This window comes from Girardinichthys multiradiatus, chromosome 22 (genome assembly GCF_021462225.1).
Source record: "Girardinichthys multiradiatus isolate DD_20200921_A chromosome 22, DD_fGirMul_XY1, whole genome shotgun sequence".
In the NCBI taxonomy this organism is placed as follows: domain Eukaryota; kingdom Metazoa; phylum Chordata; class Actinopteri; order Cyprinodontiformes; family Goodeidae; genus Girardinichthys; species Girardinichthys multiradiatus.
The window spans coordinates 34,356,423-34,380,170 of record NC_061814.1 but is presented as its reverse complement, the minus strand read 5'-3'; the positions used below and the strand labels follow the sequence as shown (position 1 = coordinate 34,380,170).

Genomic DNA, 23,748 nt, shown 5'->3' with positions numbered 1-23,748 from the left:
GCTGCTTTTGAAGGTCCCAATGAGCACAGTGGCCTTAGCCAGAGAGGCGACCAAGAACCCGATGATCTCTCTGTCAGAGCTCCAGCTTTGCTCTGTGGAGAGAGGAGAACTTTCTAAAAGGACAACCGTTTCTGTATAAATCCACTAAACACGCCTGTGTGGTAGAGCGGGCAGATGGAAGCCACTACCTAGTAAAATGCACGTGGCAGCTGTCCTGGACGTTGCCATAAGGCACCTGAAGAACCCTCAGATCATAGGAAATAAAATTCTGTGGTCTTATGAGACAAATATTGAACTTTTTTGCATGGATGCCAGGCAGCATGTTTGGAGGAAACCAGGCACTGCTCATCACATGATTAATACTGTCCCTATAGTGAAAAACGGTGGTGGCAGCATCATGCTGGGAATTTTTTTCAGTGACAGGAACTGGGAGACTAGTCAGGATTGATGGAACGATGAATGGAACAATATACAGAGAGACATTGTGGATGAAAACCTGCTCTAGAGCGCTCTTGACCTAAGACTGGGAGGTCAGATTGCTCACTGCTCCCTGTAAGGGATGGGTTAAATGCAGAGGACAACTTTTGTTGTAATGTACATGTACAATGACCAATAAAGATTATTATTATATTATTATTATTGTCTTTTAGCAGGACAATGAGCCCTGAGCACACAGCCAAGATTTCAAAGGATTGGCTTCAGGACAGCTTTATAAATGTTTGCAAACTGGGAATCGAAGCATGAGAATCTCATACCGGCTCCTGCTTAGTGTTAGCATAAAGTACAAATATGTCTAGCATGCAGTTTTGCAGGAATTTACCTTGACTTTGCTAGCTCACTAGGTGGTAAATGCACTGCAGTGATTATGTTTCGCTTGGCAGAAATGTATTTAACCCTGACTGATGCCTAATGTGTCCTCTAATTCCCTTAATAACCACATTGAAAGACACATCCTGAAGTAATGCATCCATCATGCCTGCTGCCTGACATAAAAGCATGTGGAGTAGTGTCAGGATCTGGGTTGTTTCCATTTGCCGGGTGTTGTTTCAGCACAGATGCCTGCTGCTAAAAATAAGGTTAACCTGACTATCCAGGGACCCAGTTTTTCGTTTGGTTGATTGTTTTGGATTTTCTCCACAGTCTAGTTATCACAATCTGTGATTTAGGGAATCATGAAGCATTGTTTTACTTATAAATTAAACACCTTGGGGTCAGGGACTTGACTCTACTAGGAATTCAGCAAAAGCTCAGTTGTTTATTACACAGTAAGTAAACCCAAGACTTGCAAAGTGTTCTAACCTCTTGAACCTTTCCACAAACTGTTAATTGGGATTTTATGTGGCAGACCAACACAAAGTAGTGCATAATTGTGTTTTGTTTTTTTTATCTGAAAAGTGTGGCAAGCATTTGATATCACTCAAATAAATCCACTCCAACCAATTTCCTTCAGAGGTTGCATAATTAGAAATACAATAATACATTTGTAAAAAAAAAAAAACCAACTTCATAGAGATAAGATCCACAGCTCAAGTGGGAGAATTTGTCGACAGGACATCTTATCAAGCCTGCACTCCACAAGTCTGGCCTTTATGGAAGAGTGGTGAGAAGAAAGCTATTATTTAAGGGCAGCTAGAAGAAGTCCCATTTGCTGCTTTCCACAAGCCGTGTAGAGGATGCTGCCAGTATGTGGATGAAGATGGTCTGGTTAGAGGAGATCAAACTTAAACCATTTTGCCCACATACAAAAGTCGTATGTATGAAACATGGTAGTGGAAGCATCATGTTGTGGGGGTGCTTTTGTTCAGCAGGAACATGGAGGCTTGTCAGAGTTGAAGAGAAGGAAGATGGAGATTGATACAGGGTAATGCCAGAAAGAAAACTCTACACATACAGCCAGAGAAGCAAATGAAAGGTTTGGATCAAAGCACATGTGTTAGAATGGCCCAGTCAAAGTCCAGAAACACAGGCACTCTTCATCTTTCTGACTGTACTTGAGCCATTTGAGCTTAAGCTAAGAAGGGCTATGTTAATTGCAGCAAATCTTATAATGTATTGACTCAAGAGGGCTAAGTACAAATGCACCCCACACTTTTCAGATTTTTGAACGTCTTCCTTTCACCTCACAATTAGTGCTACTTTGTGTCGGTGCATCACATAAAATCCCAATAAAATGAACTGACGTTTGTGATATGATAAAAGGTGCTGCAACACCTTTTTCCTTTTCTTTCCTACAGAAGAGTGAATGGTAAAGGAAAATGGCCATAGATCAATGATCTGAAAAGGGAATTAAACCCTCCAAGATATTTGTTTTTATTGGCCTTTATTTCCCTTATTATAGTAATATAGCAAGGAGCAATAGTGTAAATGTAATAAAACTGTTAAATCCTTGACTAATGAGTTTTATCCCAGTGATAAAAAGAAACAGGAAATATTTGTAAAAACCGTTTTCTAACATTTTGCACAACTGACTGAGCTTCTTATTTTCTGTGAAGGCTCAACAATGACACTAAGAAGCATTTTAATTTGCTTAAGATACTTCTAGACAAAATCCTTGCCCTCATCTCTCAGAGGTCTGGGTTGATAGTGACTTTGTGTGTTTTATTTTGTTAACAGATGTTTGTTGTTTTTTTTTTTTGCCATTTATATGTGACAAAAGATGCGTGGATATGCAGAAGTTGACTCTTGACCTAAATCCTGAAGCTGTGTTGTGTGTAGAGGAGAGGAAGTCTTGTAATGGTGGTCCACTACACACTGGAGCCTGCCGTACGTTATGCTATAGGCTGTGTGGACGGTTCTTCCTTCCGCTTACAGCACTAGCCTTCCTGAAGCAGCACCTTGCGCGCCACTTTTTTTCCTGCGTATTGTTTTGTTGTTAGTCAGAGAAAAGGCATACCCATCAATCATAGGCACATCCAAACAGAAGGACAGCCACTAGGGATCAATCTGAGCATTCTTCACGATCGCTTTACTAGAATTCAGAGTTGAATGTTTGTGTGTGGTGCAATTAAACTGAGCAGGTTTATGCATTCAGAATTATTTTTAAAAAATGCTTGATCTTGTGGAAAATGTGGTTATTTGGAAAAATGTACTATTCTTTACTAGAGCTGAAACAATCAGATTAATCAATTGTTGAAATAATCTTCAACTAATTTAGTAATCAAATAATCGTTAACTGAAGTATACAGACTTTAAAACATGTTATGTTCTCAAAGAAACAATTCAGAGCAATAATTAGGCCAACATTGCCCAAACAAATGTATAAAATTTGCATTTATGATAAGAACCTTCTTTGTTGGTAAATATGCTCTATCCAGAACTCCTCGTGTGGCTTAGCTTTAGCTTCACCTGGTCCAAATTCGGTAAAATATCTAATAAGCACCTTTTGCTATCCGCATATTAATTGAAAAAATAGTTGACAGATTAATTGATTAGCAAAATAATCATTAGTTGCAGCCCTACCATTTATAGAAAAACACAAATACAACAAGCTAATAAGAGCTTTTTAATTAGTCAGGCATTCTCATTGGGTAGGGCCTGCAGTCAGTCGGTCAATGTTGCCTTAGAAAGAATGATAACTGGCACTTTAATTTGAAAGGAGAGCAATAATCAGAGAAGTAGCTAAGAGGCTGATGGTATCTCTGGAGGAGGTGCAGAGTTTCAAAGCTTCGGTGGGAGAATTTTTCAAGAGGACAACAATTGTGTACTGTGCAAATCTGGCTTTTATGGAAAAGTGTCAAGAAGATAAGCATTGTTAGAAACAAGCCACACCCATAGGGACACGGCAAACGTGGAATAAGTCGATCTGTTTAGATGAGACCAAAACCTTTTGGCATGTGAAGGAAAACTAACACTGAACCCTGAACACCATCCAAACGGTGAAACATGGTGGTGGCAACATCACGCTGTGGGGGTTTCTTTTCTTGAGAAGAGACAGCGATCTCATTACATCTCTAGTAAAACACTTCATAATCCTCCAAGATTTAATTAATGAGACTAGGAGCAAAGTGGAACAAGGTTTGGTTGCGTTAGATTAATCATATACCAGATGATTATTCTTAAGCAGTTTACAGAAACCAGCTTATGTGTTTGTCTTTTGTTTAAGGATGATGTTCGATATCAACAAGCAGTGACTCCCTATAAGAACACTGTTTTACTGCTTTAATGCTCTAAAGATGATACGTATTCTGTATATGTCCTTCTATTGTTCATGTCCAACTGTAAACAAAGTGATGAACTAAGTCATTTCTTTAAACGGGTATTTCCTTTGAGGCAATGCTGTCAGATGAAACGGCTAGTTCCTTCTGCCTGTGACCTGAACTGTCTTGATTCCCACACTCCTCCTTGTTGCAAGGTCTCAATCCCAACTGTTAGTGCTCCGTGTTTGGATAAGCATCTCTTCTGTGAAGTGAGCAGGTCCCTTGCAGCTTTTCCGTTTCGCCCCACCCCAGTTCGTGGTTCACATCAATGGATGTAGTGCGATGAACTGATAACACCCCAGTGATCAGGTTATCCTCAGGAGTGATCAGGTCATTTTGCAGGACTAACGTGCTCTGAAGCCTTGTTTGGGTGTTGGTTTATTAACAGATCATAGCAAATAGGACTCACAGTAAGCCATTTCCCAATCGATTCTGCTCGGCCAAGATTCAGATACGTGTTGATTACATCAACAGACAATGTGTGCTGCAAAACGGCTGAACAAACACTTGCTGTCTACTCACGTACGTACTTCACTGGAGGAGAATTTCTGCTTGTGAGGCAAATCTTCCTGATGTTTGAAAAATGTACATTTAGGGAGTTAGTACTACTTTAAATAGCTATTGGGATGATGCGCTATAGTGATTATACCAAAATCTTTTTCTACAAAATAAAAACTAAGATTAATCACAATTAATCAGCCTGTAGGAATCTCACTTGACTTGTTCATGTGAACAGTTAGTCCTAAAATTATTCTTACAATATCAATTTTCAGATTTTATTTGCATTTTGTTCATTCATTTTGTTCTTATAAGTGTTGAGCAGGTTTTCTTTGGCATGTTTCCACTGGTATTTTGTCAATTTATCTTTGGTGATAAGCTCCAATGTTTAAGGTTTGAAGGCTTCCTTGCCAAAACCCAAAATGATTTAGCTCCCCCCACAGATTCTGTCAAATCAAGTCAGGACTGTAGCTGGGCCACACCAAAACCTTAAAGTACTTCTTTCAGAAGAAATATGTTGCTTGAAAATACTTGAAACTAGAGATTCCCGACATATTGGCATTAACATTGGGTATCAGTCCTATATTTAAAACTGCGCTGATGTTTAAAACCGTTGTTTATTTCCATTTTTTTGCCGTTTGTGAATGTGTTTCAGTAGGAGGAGGGGGTTGGAACCGGCCATGTGATATTTGTTTGGTCATGTGACAGTGATGTCGATGCAGCACAGGATTGTTGGGTGTTAAACTGTAGCAGAGAAGCAATGTCAGCGGTGTGGTCATTTTTTCAGTGTTGAAAGGGTAAGGAAATATTATCTGTAGATATCAGTTATCAGCCATAACAACAATTGTAGTATCGGATATCGATATTGACCCAAATTGTCATATCGGTGCACTTTAAGCCAAAGTCTGCCAGAGGTATGAATAATTGTAATCTTCATCAGTGTTTTACCTGCAAGCTGTACAGTCTTTGAGTATTTTGGTTTAAATGCTAATTGCTAAATTACTGATCAAAAAATGTATAAAAATGAACAAAATCTGATATTTTTTTTTGCTAAGATGAGAAGAAAATCGAAGGGAAATAAGTGAACTTTTTCACTAGACGTTGGCCATTATGAGATTTTCTTGGTATGATGACCTGGGGTATGAACACACGAGATTCAAACAAAACTATTTATTTAACTTTGTTTTAAAAAGGTAAGGAACAGCACTTTCTGCAGCTACTACTGCAGCTAAAATAATATAGCTTGACAGTTTTCTATACATGGACTGTAAGCAAAAATATTGAATGAAAACCTACTAAAATATGTTGTAGATTTCAAGTGGCAATTACTTATACCTTTTATTGGCAACAACCTGATATTAGCTGGTTAGCTAGTCCAGCTATCTGCTCAGGTAGCCAGCCTGCATTCTGGTGCTTAATAGATGTGCTGCCGGTAGCTTGGCAACTGGTGATTTAAAACTGACGCAATATAATAACTGTAATGAAGGGAGCTCCCTTAGTTTCCACACCATGTCTGTGCAGGAACTTGTTGGGGCTTTTTTTTTAGCGGCTGACTGGCAGTGTGCAGTAACAGTGGGTGGAGAAAATTACCATCACTCTGACATCTCATTGACAGAACTTTAGACCATAGGAATAGTTTGATGGGAAATATTTTCTATTTATATTTTTTTTTTAATAGAGGCCTTTATTTTTGACAGTAGGCAGACAGGAAGGAGGGGCAGAGAGAGGGGGAGACATTCGGCAAAGGTCGCCGGGACTCAAACCTGCAACGGCCGCCTCGAGCACCACAGCCTCTGCACGTGGTCGCGCGCCCAACCCCCACATCACCAGCGCCGCGCCTATTCTCTATTTTCAAACCATAACTTTTTTAAATCTAGTTTTACTTTAATGCTGGTAAGCCGCCGTGCTTTGTGGTCAACAGGTGTGAAAACCGGCAAAGCAGCTCCACCATTAAAACTTCTTTGACCACTTTTTTTCAGAATAGATTAAGATAAATATAGGATTTTGTTTTGGGGTTAAGTGAATTATTCTGTTTGCAACGGTAATCATGCAATTGATTTCAGTGTTTTATGTAGGGCCAATTTATATCAGATGTCATCTTCAGCCACTTTACAAGACAAGCAGATTCAGTTTATATACAGAAATATAGACTCAAATACATTTACACACATTCCAATTTGATCCTTGTTATAAACGTAGTTGAGTTCAATTGGTGAAAAGGTTTTTTTATAACGAATTACCCGGCTGAAGCATCAAGTCGCTAACATTGCAGCAATCCCTGGGAAGTATTTAACCATTTATCAGTTTATTTCCTTATTTCCATTTATCTTCCTGTACCTGACTGTTGTGAAGTGCCTCGAGACAACATGTGTTGTGAATTGGCGCTATTTTAAACACTAAAAGACAGCGCTATATAGCCCTGTCTTTTAGTGTTTAACCCTTTCTCTCTCCTAGACATGGCGATTGACTGAGTTTAACTGTAACTAACTGTATGTGTTCTCTTTCAGACTCTAACTCCGAGCCGGTTTTCAAGGTTAATCTGTTCTTTCTTTCTAGGTGAAACGACTAAAGGAGCTACATCCATTAACATTTACTTTTCATTTTCATAGAAAGTACTCCTGGATCAGTGCTTCTTTGTTCTTTTTGTGTCTCTGCTCTGTTCTCTCAAACCCCCAGTCGGTCGTGGCAGATGGCCGCTCACACTGAGCCTGGTTCTGCTGGAGGTTTATTCCTGTTAAAAGGGAGTTTTTCCTCTCCGCTGTCGCTACATGCATGCTCAGTATGAGGGATTGCTGCAAAGTCAACACCAGTGACTGTCCACTGTCTCTACATGCTCATCCGGGAGGAGTGAATGCTACAAGTTACTGACTGGATGCAATCTGTTGGGTTTCCTTAGACAGAAAAACTTTTTATCCAATTTGAATAAATAACTGAATCTGACTGCACTGTTCAATGATTAGGATTAATTGGAATGTATGTACCTGACATTTGTGAAGTGCCTTGAGACGACGTGTTGTGAGTTGGCGCTATATAAATAAAACTGAATTGAATTGAATTGAATTGAATTGAATATAAATAAAAAAACAGAATTTCTCTGTGTTGCTTTATTTAAATGAATTATGGAAATTACTAATCACAAAAATACTCAAATCCCATGTTTAATTTAACTTATTTCTATACTGCTGTAAATCGCACCATATTTTGGTTCTGGACCTGTAAAAAGTTTGGTAACAAACAACCAAAAATATACGAAAAGGCGAGCTGACCGGCTACCTTTCAAATGTTTATTTGGTAAACACTGCATTATTACATTCAGTACTTTCTTTTCTTTTCTCTAGTTGTTAAATCATGTTTGCACTCAGTTAAACATACATCCGTGGAGGTCCTTGCTTCTGCTTTGGCCTCATTGAAGGCCCCTCAGAGCTTGGTTTGGTGACCTCTGTTCCTCTCGTTCCCTGCACGTAAACGGCAGTTGGCCTCTGAAGCTGTGCTTGTGGAATGTAAATAAACAACATGAGGAGCAAGGTCAGCTGCTTAATGAGGGCCACAGTGGAACGCGGAAGAGTAAGTGGCTGAAAGAATGGGAGCTCAAATGGATATAAAGGTCAGGTGGAGAGGAATAAATTCCTGATAAATGTAAAGATGTCCATTGGAGACGGAGAAGTAGTCTGAGTTTGACATGGAAACCATCTTGGCGTTCAGCACCTGTCTGATTATAAACAGTAGTGGGACTTCTGGTTTAAATGTGCCCTGCTCTGTGGACGTGTCTAAATGTTGCACCTTTATCAAGGTTTTTTCTCCTACCTGAATGAGGATTTTACTTTAAGCCTTTTCTCTTCTGTGTGCTTCAGCTTGTTAGGTTCTCATGACCAGATCACATGAAAGGCAATCTGGAATTAAACTGCACTTCATACAAGGTTGGCATATCTACACAATAGCTGTATGTAATTTATTTTCTGTGAATAAATCATGAACACGCTCCTTTGTATTAATTTCTATTTGTTTTATTAGTTTTAAGATGTGCAAGTGGATCAAAAATCTCATGACTCATGAAATCCCAGCGTGTTTTTGTTAAATCATTTTTAGATTCTGATAAAACCCCACTTGGTACTCCTACCAACAGATGACTTCCCTTGTCGCTGGAGCTTTACAGAATACATGAAGCTTTCCCGTGAAGGGAAGTGAAAGGCGAAACTGTTGCGTCCGCCTCAGCTCTTTCACCTTAAGTCAGCCCGCACACTCCACACACACATCTGAATCCACATTTGACCCATCCCTAGCCTTTCAGCGTGAGCCCAGCAGTTAAGAGTGGGAGGGGTGACATAGCAGAGGATAAGCCAGCCTTCCTCACGCTCTGCACGTAGCACAACCATTAAAATACTGCTCCCTCTGGAGGGAGTCCAGGAGTCAAAGTTTACAGCAGTTCATTCCTCCCTGTGAGCTACAGCTCCACCCCTCTGCTTTCACTGTCTGTACCCACTCCCCATTTCTCTGCCCTTCTCTTTTACACACGAAAACAATAAAGCATACTGTATTGGGTCTTACACACAGGAAGTCCTTGTGTTGGCTATGTGTGGGCGCATTGCTCATAAGTACTTTCAGAAAGCACCCCTCCTCTCCTTTTTTTTAATGGTGGAGCAGCCAACATTAACACCCCCCCATGTTGGAGCTCTGTTGTTTTCCCACTTTGAAGGCCCTGATATCGTGCATTCCAGTGGTAACCTGCATCTCCGAAGATGTGAGCACAATGCCGACTGATGCAAGCAGCTCCGATCAGATGCGCAGGACAATGAGATCGTGGCGCATGTGTGTGATGACAATGACTTTGCTTGTTCTCACTGGAGGTTTTTTTTTTTTTTAAATCTATCCTGTCCTTTCCATTTTCTGCAAACAATTTGCTTTTTCTTTCAAATTCTCATATAGTGATAATGTCCATATTAAAGAAGAAATGGTGAAGAGATTTACTCTTGCTGTGAGTGTTTACAATAATGTTGCTATGATTTATGTTGATGCAAGTTCCTGAAAGAATGTGGGCCAACTTGCCTTCTGCCTGCCGTATCACGGTTGGTGCTGCAGCGTATGAGGGCTGCTCTGCTTCTGTTGGTGCTCGTTTACCATTCACCTCAGGTCCACTTTCAGCTCAGACACTGGTGCTGTATTTAGTCGTGGACTCATTACTGGAATTGGTATACAGCAGTTTAAACCGAAATAGTCTCAAAATCATGTTTGGTCCTTTGGTTTAAATTTCTTTTAATGAGATTCCAGAAAAGGTTCCGGCAGGACCAGAGTTCCCCAGCTGGACGGAGCTCAGAGCAGCAAAGCATCTTCTACCCCCAAATAAGACCGACATCTCTCAGGAAAAAATCAGTTTTTGTTAGATTTTATTAAAAGTATGACTTTTCTACTTCTAAATAATTATTTGAGAAATCTCCTTTGATATTAAAGCATCATCCCATTATTTTAATTGCTGAGCAGGTTTTTGCAGGTTTTTTGGTGATGAGCTCCAAATGTTTGAGTTTGGAAGCTCTCCTTACCATCACCCTAATCTTCTCTCCACAGATTCTCTATCAGATTCAAATCGGGACTTTGGGAAGGCCACTGCAAAACTTTGATATTACTTCCAATCCCAAGAGACATGTTGGTAAAAATTAAGTGATTACTTTAAGCCTAAATCTGCCAAAATTATGAATAATTTTGAGTTTATCTGTATAAAACCACTGCTCAAGTATGACTGGTGGTACTTTTTATTTCCAATGTAAGTACAGGTTGACTAATATAGTCGCTGCATCACAGTCAGAGAAGGAACAGGTGCTGGTGGCTACTCTGCTGCTGCGTTCCCCTTTCCTCTAAATTAGAAACTTGGACCTAGCAATGATATCAAGCACAGCTTAACGTTCTCCATTTCCAACTTTGAAAAACAGATTTGCTAATTGATATACTAAGTGAATAGACTAACCACTTTACAAACTAACAGCATTTCTCTGCATTTTGCATAAACAATCTAGCACTTGTTCTCTAAAGAGGTTGTATAGTTCTGTCTGTTTTAAGAGATTTAATGAGGTCCAAACGATCAGAAGTGCAAATAAACGGTATTGTTACTGTAGCTGCACTTAAGTTTCATATCACAGTAGCCATTTTGGAGTGTGAGGTTGAGCTGGTGAGAAACCTCAGACTTTCCTATTTGGGTAATTTTGCCCAATTAGTACCACTTATTTATTTTTTACAAAACAGAAAAAATTGAAATGTTTAGGTCCTGTAACATTACTGTTTTAAAATGTCTGTCTTGATGGTGGTAGTTGGAAAGCCTAGTATTTACTGAAGTGATAAAAGGTTCTGCTGTAAAGTGTTCACACACTTCTTCTGATGCCGAGACTTTATTCAAAATTGGTCTGGAGTTTCATTCATTTTGCAACTTTCTGTGCTGTTTCAACCATTTAAATATCATAACGTTGCATAGTTATATTTCACAGTTTTAAAATGCATAAAGAAATGTATTTTTTCCATGTTAGTGCTGGGCTCTGTTTGTGTTACCACTTGTGTTTTTCCTTTTCCTGAGCGGTATTTTTGTGTAGCACAAGTGCCAGCGTTCAGTTTGCTGTTTACTCCAAGAAGTATACAAGAGCTCATGGGTTTCACGGCCAACTCCCAAGCAGATCATGGAAGTCTAATTACAGCAGGAAAGGGCAAAGGGAAGTTATCATGCAGCATAATACCCCTGGTTTATTTTATCATATGTTTCAAAAGGGTTACTATGGGGCAGCCTGTATGCCTGTTCTTGTCTTCATCTCAGTTCAGGGGAGGCAAAAAATAGTTAATTTTGTGCTTTCACAGTTTGAACAGGTTGACTTGAGCTTCACTCTCTCTTGGCTGCTTTTTTGCCTTGACATTGTACCTTTGTGTCCTTTTAATTTTGATGGTTCGTGACAGCAGAACTGTGCTTGTTTCTCTGTGTGCCTGTTTGTACTAATCACATTTTTCCACCTCTCTCTCTTCAGGCAATGGTGGCCTGTTACCCTGGGAACGGAACAGGTTATGTGCGCCATGTGGATAACCCCAACGGCGATGGACGTTGTGTCACGTGCATATATTATCTTAATAGAGATTGGAATGCCAAGGTATGAGATTGATGTCTGAGAAAAATGTTTCTTTAAATCATAACTCCTTATAACATGCTTCAGGGGATTTGTTAGCACGTTCAAAAAGTTTGGTTTCAGCAAACTTGGAGAATAAAATCTAAATCTTAAATATTACATTATGTGAATAAATTCACCAATAAAAATCTATGTAAATCTTTTTTTACAGGCAAGGGGCAAAGTACCCACCCTAAAGATCATAGCTCTTTTAAACAAATCTGATAAATATTCTTTTAGCAGCTTTTAATCCAAGATGGTGGATTATCTGTATGGTTTGCACTATAGGTCCAAGCATTAGTTTTTTGTTTTTTCTTTCCTTGTAGGTCCTGATGGGTTTTATGTGTGTACTTGATTTCATACTTCTAAATAAAAGCAGGGAACAGGGCTGATTGTTCAATTAAACATGCTCATGGGAAATTAATGTTGTTTCTGGAAAATTTGGTGTAGATTGGGGAAAATATGTGTGATTAATTATAAAAAGCATTTAATATCATATGATTTTTAAGTTTTAAGATTTCTCTGTTGTTGACTTTTTATCTGCTAATCACTCTCTGTCCTGCTTTACTAAAAAAAAAATCCACAACCTTCTAGAGTCCGTTGGTTTGGTTACACTTTAATGCATGCAGAAAGACCACACCAACCTTCTATAATTCCTTTTGAAATGCAAAGATTCAGCTGATCCACCTCACCCCTTCGAGACCAAGAGACACATACACCTCCCTGAAGCAACCTAAACTATTATTTTTCTGCAAGAAATGGCATTTACTGTCAAACAAAGGAACTAAACCAGGAGGAATCATTTTGAGCTTTGAACATTTGGACCATGATTTGTATATCTACAAGAATATTTGTAAAAAAAAATATATATATCTCTGCGTGCATCCAGATTTAATCACAGTGATGCAACAGCTGTACCGAAAGATTTTAAGATTATAGACGCAGAGTGTATTAATTCATTATTAAAAAGTTGAATCATCTTAAAATCTTTACTTCATTAAAAAAAAAAACATGTCGACTGTAGTTTTGCTCCAGCACAAAATTAGCAGCTAACCTTGTTTCCACGTAGGCACCTTCCGTCTGTAATCCCTCCGTAAGGCTTATTGTCAGACTGAATTATCAATGGTTATCACCAAAGAACGTATATGGGCTGAATTCATTTAGAGCTTTTCTGGTCATACTCACCAGTCAAAGCAATTTACCCTAAAGCCATATTCACTTAATCACACTCACAAAGCGCACACATTCATATACCAATTCACAGATCAGTAGGCAACTTGAAGCTAATGACCTAAACATGGTGAAGGAGGCCTTCAGGATGTCCCAATTGTCCAAATGACCAATTAACAGGACCATTCCCTCCTGAGGAACGTAAACAGTAGTGTGTTGCCACCAGTGCAAAGCTTATTTAACACTGGCAGCAGCTGATTGTGAGTGTATCTGCACCCACAGAGGCAAAGATTTTTAGACAAGGGGCTTAAAACAATAAATTATTTGGAGGAAGTGCAAGAATGGACAGCAGGTGACTGGTTCAAAGTAATTGTCTCTTATGAATCAATCATAGAATTACATTTTTCTCATGGAAAAGCATTGGTCCCGAGAAGAAAAAGTGAGCGCTACTATAAGTTCTGTGTCATGCCAACAGCGAAGCATCCTAATGACAAGTAACAAATAATTTATTTTTTCATAGATATTGCAACATACCATGAAACAAAATAGTTTCTCTTGTCCGGAGGATATTGATGTAGCAGTATCTTTCTTCAGATTTAGGAACTCAGACAGTACTTGGAAAGGGAGCAGCAAATCTGTTGATGTCCAAGCAGCAGGAAAACTTGACTACAAATCACTGCAACCTCTTGGTCAGCAATGTCTCTCCTCTGGCCTGCATTCATGCTCCATGGTAACCGACTGTTGTCCTTGGCTGATGGATCGCCGCCTCCATTAACACCCAGCACAGTATCAGGAAAAAGGATCCCATAAACCTGCAGTCTTGTTGTCTGTATAGAGAGAGCTTATCTGCCAGTCTGCTAGATTGACAAATGTTGCTATGGATACTGCCAATAACAAAAACACAGCAGACACTACATACAATCAGTGAGTGGAACTGCGTCTTATCCAAGAGAGTTGGTTAACTCAGTTCTGTCCAAGAACACCTTGAATCATGAATAAAAAGTGATATCAAAACATCCGCAAGAGGACTTCCTTCAAACAATCGGCATAGTTTTGTTGATTTTCTGAGTAATTGGATTAAACATAATCTAATTACAGATTAAAAGTAATGCTGAATACTGATTTTTGGGGTAATTGAAGCAAAAATTGGGATCTACTCCAAACACCAGTAGCACAAAAATGGGTCACCATTAGTCAGATTTTAGTCCAGATGATGATATCCAGCATTTTAGAAGAAACCACTGAAGTTATGATCCTCTAAGTGTTTACTCTTCTCATAGATTTTATGCATTTGGCTTCAAAGCCTTTGAAATCTTTTGTTTTACCATAGCAACATGTCAAAAGAAGGAAAAATGTTGCAGCCACAAAACATTTCTCATTGTTAAATGTTTTAGCCATAAATTAATTTAAGACACAAGATAATTTTGCATATTTAAAGAAGTAAAGGTCTCCACCCAGTAAAGGTTGACCATAGTCCAGATTGGTTTTAACATGGCAGGTTAAGTAGTTTTAAAATAAAGTATCAAATAGTCCTGGGTGTGATAGTTTACACATATGGCTTTGTTAAATGAGCTGTGACTGTAGGTATCACATTGCATGAATTCACACACAAATCACGGTCTCCTAATCTATTTACAAACCTCTCCTCACAACCAGTGCATGAAAACTGTATTTTGACTTTGGATGATAGTTTCTGGTGTAATGCTGCTCATATATTTGTCACCTTTCAATATCGTATTCCCTTGATCAGGGAGGGAATTTGCCATTAGATGTCAGCGAGCTTCTTTTATGTTCTGCATGTTTTTGTCCATGCTGGCTTGTTTTTACCCAACTCTATCTCTTTGTTTTGACTTTGAGGTTGTGGATTTCACATAGTTTTTCCCTGTGAATACATTGGCTTTCTTTTTGACCTATGCACCTTTGAACAGCAAACAAATGGTGTGGCCTGTCTTGAGGTCCTATTAGGTGCTGTAGAAATAGCTAATAGATGCCTGCAAGTTCCACTTATTAGTGCTTGTTTTTATCCTTTCTCTCCCTGTCTAATCACAGACTTGGTCAAGATTCTCAATTGGACTTAGTTATGGACTTTGACTCGGACATTCTAACAGATGAATATACTTTGATTTAAACCATTCTGAAGGCTCAGTTATAGTAACGCTTCGGGGTGTCACGCAGGACTCCGCTGCGGTGCGTGAGCTTGAACAAGCGCTGTAGGCGTTTATACACTGCTCAAAAAAAAGGGAATACTCAAATAGCACATCCTGGATCTGAATGAATGAAATATTTTCATTGAATACTTTGTTCTGTACAAAGTTGAAAATGCTGACAACAAAATCACACAAAAATCATCAATGGAAATCAAATTTATTAACCAGTGGAGGCCTGAATTTGGAGTCACACACAAAATTAAAGTGGAAAAACACACTAGAGGCTGATCCAACTTTGATGTAATGTCCTTAAAACAAGTCAAAATGAGGCTCAGTATTGTGTGTGGTCTCCACGTGCCTGGACTAAAGCATCCGCCAACTCCTGGACAGTCTGTGGTGCAACGTGACGTTGGTGGATGGAGCGAGACATGATGTCCCAGATGTCTCAATCGGATTCAGGTCTGGGGAACGGTCAGTCCATAGCTTCAATGCCTTCATCTTGAAGGAACTGCTGACACACTCCAGCCACATGAGGTCTAGCATTGTCCTGCATTAGGAGGAACCCAGGGCCAACCGCACCAGCATATGGTCTCACAAGAGACCATATGCTGGTGCGGCCCTCCAAAGACATGCCACCCCACACCATTACTGACCCACTGCCAAACCAGTCATGCTGAAGGATGTTGCAGGCAGCAGATCGCTCTCCACGGTGTCTCCAGACTCTGTCACATCTGTCACATGTGCTCAGTGTGAACCTGCTTTCATCTGTGAAGAGCACAGGGCACCAGTGGCAAATTTGCCAATCCTGTTGTTTTCTGGCAAATGCCAAGCGTCCTGCACGGTGTTGGACTGTGAGCACAACCCCCATTTGTGGACGTCGGGCCCTCATACCATCCTCATGGAGTCGGTTTCTAACCTTTTGTGCAGACACATGTACATTTGTGGCCTGCTGGAGGTCATTTTGCAGGGCTCTGGCAGTGCTCCTCCTGTTCCTCCTTGCATTTGGCGGAGGTAGCAGTCCTGCTGCTTTATGAAGAAGTGATTTATTTGTGCGTGAAATGTTTGAACCTTAATCTTCGTTCATTGTGAATCCGGGTTACAAAAATTCGGAGGTGCACGTTGCAGGGCCCTCGGACAGGGCGGGGACGGCGCAATTGCGTCACTGTTGGCGCGCACCCTTGCGTCCTTAGGGTAATTTTCCTGGTGGAAGGCAGACCCCAGTCTTTTGTCTTTTTCAGCCTATAACGGGTTTTCTTCCAGGATTGTCCTGTATTTAGCTCTGTCCTTTTTCCAATCAAGTCTGACCAAGTTTCCCACATCATGATGCTGCCACCATCGTGTTTCATAGTGGGGATGGTGTGTTCAGGGTGATGTGTAGTGTTAGCTTTGTGACAAGCTGTATTATTTAAGTAGTATTCCACATGTTGGTGCTGTGTCCCATATATGGATGATGGTAAACTGCAAACATGACTTATAACTTTTTGTCAACAATGGATTTCTTCTTCTCATTCTTCCTCAAATGCCAGATTTGCAGAGTGCATCATTAACAGCTGTCGTGTCCACACATTTTTCTATCTGAGCTTCGGATTTCTGCAGCTCCTCCAGAGTCACAGGGGGCCTCTTTGCTGCTTCTCTGATAAATGTCCTACCTGCTGAGCCTATCTGGGTGGTCCTGTCTTAGGTTTGTGGTTGTGCCATATTCTTCTCTTCTTGGATGGTGGATTATAGTTGGGTGATGGATTTAATTAGGAGATCGTCTGAAGGCAGTCGGTTGCACTGGATGTTATTTAGGGGTGTCAGAGTCAAGTCAACTAAATGCAGTCTGCAGTTTCAGATATTTATTTGTATAAGATGTTAAACTGTATAATTTACCTACTATGTGCCACTTTGTGTTAGACTATCCAATAAAATCCCAGTGGGACAAGTTGGAGTTTTGTGGTTGTATGAAAACTTGAGCATGGCACTGCACGTTTAAGCGCACATGATTAACCGTCAGTTAAGCAGTAAGGCCCTATTTTTCATAAAAATGGCCCTGATTTACTGTAAACCTTGATGCAAAAGATAAACAGCTCTACAGGTTTCTTCAACGACAGCACGTGACTTCCTCTTGTGAACGGTTCTCACTAATGTCATGAGGGTGTCAGGCTTTGGCAGTTTTTACTTGTCTGATAGACTGAAAAGAAAAGTAAACCCTTCAGTGTTACGATCACCCACCATCTTGGTTTTTATCTGATCTAAAGTATTAAATTGGGCATTTTTGTAGAGGAACAAAAAATATATTTTTTAGAAAGCTGTCAAAGACCTTTGCTTGCTTTCTGTCACACTTTTGCACATCTTTACACATTAGTTTAGTACGGTGTAGGCCATGAAGTCGTGGCCTTTTGTTAATTATAATCCTGCATGCCCTTTTAGCCACTCATTAGACCGCACATTATGTGCAGGTCAAACAGCCGTTAAAACCTTTGGTTCTTAGCCCACCTGTCTTCTTTGACCCTATTGAGAATCAAGTGTGTTGATTAATTAACTGAAGTCACACCACCGGTATTCCCCCTATTTAACATGCTTCAAATGGAAATAACATTACATGCCCACCAAAGGGCGTGAACCTTTTTAGCACTGAGGGTTTGCGTGTGAAGAGAGGGTCCTATCATATCAGCAAACTGAAAATTGAGGCAACAAGTTTGCAGCAATCTGCTTTTTCACTCTCCAGGTCCTTTATCCAGCCAGAGCAGTTTTCCTGTGGGTTATTCTTCCTATCCCTCCACAGGAAAGCCGTCCACTGCTGCTGCTTCCTATCCTGAGCTTTTCTCCTAGCCTTCTAGGATTGGACAGCGTTCTGCCTTAAACATTCTCGCTCCACTTTGATCTAATTTAAAATGGCCACATGATGGTTGAGTGTCGTTTTATAACCTTTTAATAGGTGGATTTCCATAAATAACATTCTTGTTGGAGTCAATTTCAGTAATTCACTTCAAAAAGTAAAAATCTCATATTTAATTAAATCGGTAAACCAAGAGACTGAGAAATTTAAACTTTTTCTTTACTTTCAATGAAAACCCAAAATTCTGTTTCTCTGAAAATCAAAACTTTGCATAAGGCCGATTAAAAAATAAATGAATTTGTCATGCGGAAGTATTGTGGTCACACTATGACCTACACACTCATGGGGAATACTGTTGACAGATGTCCAGGAGACAGTCAAGGACACCCTCCAAAAGGAGGGTAAACCACAAAAGGTTTTTGCTTAAGAAGCTGCCTGTTCACAGTGCTTTATGCAAGCATATTAATTGGAAGTTGAGTGGAAGGAAAAACCCTGGTAGAAAAAGTGAACTATTCACAGAGATAACTGCAGTCTTGTAATGCAAAGCCCATTCAAAGGTTTGGAGGACATTCACAAGGCATGAACTGCGACTAGAGTAATTGCATCAAGAGTGCTGTATCCATACATTTTAATTGAAAGTTGAGTGGAAGGAAAAAATGTTGCCTAAAAGGCACGTTATCCAAATAGCTTTTGGTCCAATTGAAGTTTCCATAGTCAGTTAGGATTAAGGGAACTGTGTTATCTACTGGTTTTGGTCCAAAGTCAGCGCAGCCATCTACTGGGAAAATCTAGAGCACCTCATTCTTCCCTGCACTGATGAGCTTGATGATGATCATAATTTCATTTTGCAGTAGGCCTTGGTATCTACCCAAACTGCCAAAAGTTACCAGTACCTGCTTTAATGATCATGGTATCACTGTGCTTCACTGAACTAACCCCCATGAAGTAGAGCTCTCCAAATGGCAGACTGCAGTCCAGATCCTGACCCAAATGAGGCCATATCTAGACACAGATCATTTGTGACTCATTATCTTTTAATTGCAGTTTTGTTACCAGATTTATGGTAATAAATCCCTGTATTACTTGCAGGTGTCTGATTGTATTTGTTGAGAGTATTTTACATAACAAAAACTGGAGAAATGGGACGTTTAGTGTTTTTATTTTTCTAGAAGCAGAAGATTTGTTTCGATGCATATTTGAAAGCTTTTTATTTTACTTTAATTGTAAACCTTATTTATTGCTGAAAACGGAAAATCATTCTGTTTTATTAGAAGGAAGGTTTTAGTAGTAGGTAAAGATGAGGCTTCTTTAACACTTCAGCAGAACTGCAGGTTGATCAACTTCATGCAGCGCTGCATTAATGCAGTAATTCTTGCTATAGGATTATTGAGTGCATATAATGTATAGTACATAGGTATACCTTTCTATACGCTGACAGTTCTGTATTTGTAATCTTTTATTATTAGTTTCATTTGATATTCTAATTATCTGACCTACAGAATTTTGTTTTTAGTAGCTGTAATCGGGCAAATAAACAGCTATAAATGCTTGAAATGTATCACTTGTGCGTCATTAATCAATAGAGTTGAATTATTGCTATGAAAGAACTTTTAGATGATGTTGTAATTGATTCAGATGTACTTGTAATTTCAGCCTCTCCTTTGCGTGTTTATATCTGTATGTGGTCTAAGATCCTCTGGTTGTCGCTCTGTCCTGATCTGTGTCTAATGAGGAAGCTTCTCTGCTCTCTCAGGAACACGGTGGCCTGCTTCGAATCTTCCCCGAAGGAAAGGCCCAGTTTGCTGATATAGAGCCAAAATTTGACCGTCTGCTGCTCTTCTGGTCAGACAGACGGAACCCTCATGAGGTTCAGCCCGCTTTCTCCACAAGGTTGGCATCAAAGTCTGCACGTGCTCAGTCGAAGCGGTTTGTTTTGCTGTGAGTCACCTCTTTTCCTTCTGTCTCTGCAGGTATGCCATCACAGTGTGGTATTTTGATGCAGATGAGCGAGCCAGAGCTAAAGAAAAGTACTTAACAGGTAGGATTCAACAGACAGCTTACAATATTTTGTTCCCTTTGCTTCAGAGCCTTTGTTTCCCAAGGCTGACCCCTAGTGTTTCCTCTCCCTGTGCAGGTGCAGGAGAAAAGGGAGTAAAAGTTGAACTCAACAAATCATCTGACTCCAGCTAGTAGGATGACCGCATCCCATGCAAACATCCATTAAGTGCTCTATCCTAAGACAGTGGCCTATAGAGAGCATGTGTGTGTTTTACATAGGAACACAGCTGAGCTTTGCTTCAGTGGGTTAAAGATCTTCATTTACGAAGTCAAAATAAGAGAAGAGTAATATACACTACTTGCTGTTGATTTATGGTTGTTCTGGGCAACCCAGAGGACAATGAATGTCATAACAATGTACTGTACTAAAAAAAAAAGGGATTGTATGCTTTTTTTTCTGCTCTTATTAATAGAGAATGCATCTGCAGTACGGCTGCGCTGACTAAAGGAAAGAAAAGCTTTAGATCCTCATAATTTGTTTTACAGTTTGATTCCTTGAAGGTACAGTATTTTTCATGTTACTTTTCTCGCATCCAAGAGGTTCCTAGAATGAGCCACTTCATGCATGCAAGTTTCCAGTAAATTCAGCAATGATGTTAATTTAAAACAACCGTTCTCTGTCAGAACTGTTTTGGTCTTTAGTCAGAGTTCATAATTCTGCAGCTTCTCAGATTCATGTTTTAACAGCCTTGTTTTTCAGTCTCTCTCAGTAACATGAGCTGTTTGAATCAGCAGAAGGTAACAGAGACTTGGATGAACATCATCTTTGAGTGGGATGCAGTAAGATGCCTGGCTTGCTTTGATCTGCTTAATACAAAGTACTGTGCGCCCTCTGCAGGACACTTTGTGTGTGCAGCACCTTTATATTTGTGCCAATGTTGTTTTTGTGTCTTTTGGACCTGTGGACAAATGAAACAATTTGCTGCTGCTGTGGCCAGATCTCTTCAGGTCTGAACTAAGCATGGACCAGCCTCAGATTCACTCTGTGTGATAGTCGTGTGAAAATGGCTCAGTTTCATGTATTCATAACAAAAATTTAAAACAAGAATACAATTGGTTTCAAAATAATAGCAGTGAATGAAGAAAAACAGCAGCGTCTGCAATTTTCTTTCCAAAACCAATTTCTCTGAGAACTGAAAATGCTTGAGGATTTAGCCTCCCTGTTGCTGAACTAATATTTAGTTGTGTGACCCCCACTGGTTCTGAGAACTGCTTCACATCTGTGTTGCTTGGAGTCGACTAACTTCTGACACCTGTGAACAGGTGTTCCAGCTCAGGATCACTGGATCTTGGATTTGCCTTAGAATCAACACATTTAATGTCACTCTCTAGGTTTTCTTTCTTATTAAGGTCTGGAGATTGAGCTGACCCCACGTTAACCTTCTAGGCCGGAACCAAAATGCTGCTCGTTTTCCGTTTTGTTTGGGTGGTTGCCTTGTTGAAACACCCATTTCGAAGGTTTGCTCTTAAGTATAAGGCAACATGACTTCAGGTGTTTTTATGTATTCGGACTGATTCATAATACCTGGTAAGCTATAAATACTGTTCTGCAGTGTATGAGAAACATCCCCTTAACATGATGCCTGAGCCACAATCTTGCTTTCATCCATCCACAAACTGACCTGTTTCTCTTTAGCCATTGTCAGTTTTTCAACAATAGGAATTTAGGGTCTTCTTGTCAACAAGTTTGGCTTCTCATTCCCCTCTTCTAATGGTTCCAGTACTCGCAGGCAACTGTAACGTTTGATCACCCCTGGAGCTCATCATTGGATGTATTTTTTGATCCATACATATGGCAGTTCACAGTTTTCTTCCACGTCTTTCTGGTTTTGGCTTTGAAGCAACAACGTTTGCTGCGTTCGTCCTTCAGTAAGGGCCTTCTGTTTGACATCTGTCCTCAATGATGGAACACCACACTGCTCCACAAAGCCCTTTGACTTTTCTGTGGCTGTGCTACACTTACTAGTAAGTTATTTCCCATGTAGAAACATATGTTTTACCAAAACCAGTGTATTTTATGGTAACTAATGTTGGGCCGCTATTATTTTGAACACAGCCGTATAGTAACAGGATACAGTCACTTAAATTTAAAACAGAACAGCAACAATTGTCCCTGTGGCTGCTTATTACAAATGTAATACTTATAATATTGTAATTTTGTGACATAGACCTGCTAGATTTGGTAATATTCTAATAACATTTCTAAAGCATTTTCACAATGCCTTAGAAGTCATTACTTTATGCTCCAGAGAGCTGGGGAAAGCACTGGTAACTCCAACTGTTTCTGAATACTGCTGATCAGCAACAGGTGGAGGAGGGGCCATGATGCATTACTCTAAAGGTCCAGTATCTCTTTACTTTATCCCTGGCATCTCAGGAGAATTTTTACCTTATAGATTAGGATTTTAGCCCCTAGTTAATAACTAACAGCTTAATTTGCTTCATGTTTAATGTGCCTGCCTACCCCCCCCCCCCCCCCCCCCCACCCCACCCCACCCCACACGCACACTCACACACTGTATGCTGCACTGTACAATAAATGCTGGTTTTAGGGTTTAGCAGGAATGCTGTGGTTGCAGCTGCATTTCCTCTGCTCTGTGCTGATTTCCGTAGCATCTTGCTACAGTCTGCACAATTTATGTGTTGACATTCGGCAGAAAAGGCAGTGGAAAGTTAAACTGTAGCTGACCCACATGTAGTCTTGAGATTGGTTTTTCCTGCTTATTTCTTTTCCAAAGAAAAAGTCCTTCCTGCAGTATTACATGTTACATGTTTGGAATCTGTCAAAATGTGGAAAATCGCCTCCAGTAATGAATCAAAATGCAAGGATTGCACAAAGAGGGTCACCTTTCTTGCTTCACATCTCTTGAAAAGGTTTTACTGTGAATCCATTTATGGGTTTGTAATTACGCTTTCAGTAATCATTAAAATATCTCAGTTTACCAATATTGCAGTCAGCACTTTGCTTCATGAAATGCTTTCCAGGCGTTTTTTCAAATCAACTTCTGCATTTTGTACTTGTTTAGTCATCTGTTCCCAGTTTGTTGAATCAATGGCTCTTTGATTATTTCCAGATCATTTCAAGGCGATCTTTAAACGTCAACCTCACAATTACATTTTGTGTTAATATCTCATAGATGAGCTGTCACTAGCTAAAGTCTTAACGATCAGGGTACATTATGTATGTAGTGCTTGTAGAGTGCAGTCAACTTTGAAAAGAGCTCCTCAATAAAATTGAGATAAGTGCGAAACATATCTGGCTTTCCGGTCTTTGTCTTCATCGAAATCTAGTTGGATTTGTTTGTTTTTTTAGTCTTGACTTATATGTCAATGTAAATTAAAAATCTGTCACCTTTTTTAATGTATTGGCTGCACAGAAACGTCAGTTTCTTCTTTCTTTGTGCAGGAAATAAAATCTCTTTTTATCTTTATGAACAATTATTATTCTCAACAAGAAACTAATAACCAACAGCACACCTGTGCAACCCGGAAAAGTTTGAAATTTAGATTTTTCCAGTTAAGTATGGAAAGAGAAGAAAAAATCTGTTCTAGACTTTATTCATCTTCTCATTGTCTGAAGGTTCTGTCCAACCACACATCTGTTTGTCCATCTATCCGTCCCATTATTTGTCCATTATGTGCAAACAAGTTTTTATAGGATAGGATCAGTCATTTAATCAGATTTCTAACCAACACCTAATGTGACTTCATTTCTGTTTTCATGTCTG

At 39.7% G+C, this 23,748-nt stretch overlaps 1 protein-coding gene across 1 annotated transcript in view; it reads left to right on the top strand.

Moving 5' to 3' along the window:
* egln1a (egl-9 family hypoxia-inducible factor 1a) overlaps positions 1-23,275 on the top strand; it is a 28,530-nt gene extending 5,255 nt beyond the window's left edge. Inside the window, exons 2-5 of the mRNA XM_047351125.1 lie at positions 11,690-11,809; positions 19,716-19,852; positions 19,933-20,000; positions 20,097-23,275. Of these exons, the coding sequence (XP_047207081.1) occupies positions 11,690-11,809; positions 19,716-19,852; positions 19,933-20,000; positions 20,097-20,152 (381 nt within the window). The 3' untranslated portion in view covers positions 20,153-23,275. The remainder of the gene's footprint in view (positions 1-11,689; positions 11,810-19,715; positions 19,853-19,932; positions 20,001-20,096) is intronic.
* The last annotated feature ends 473 nt before the right edge of the window (positions 23,276-23,748 follow it).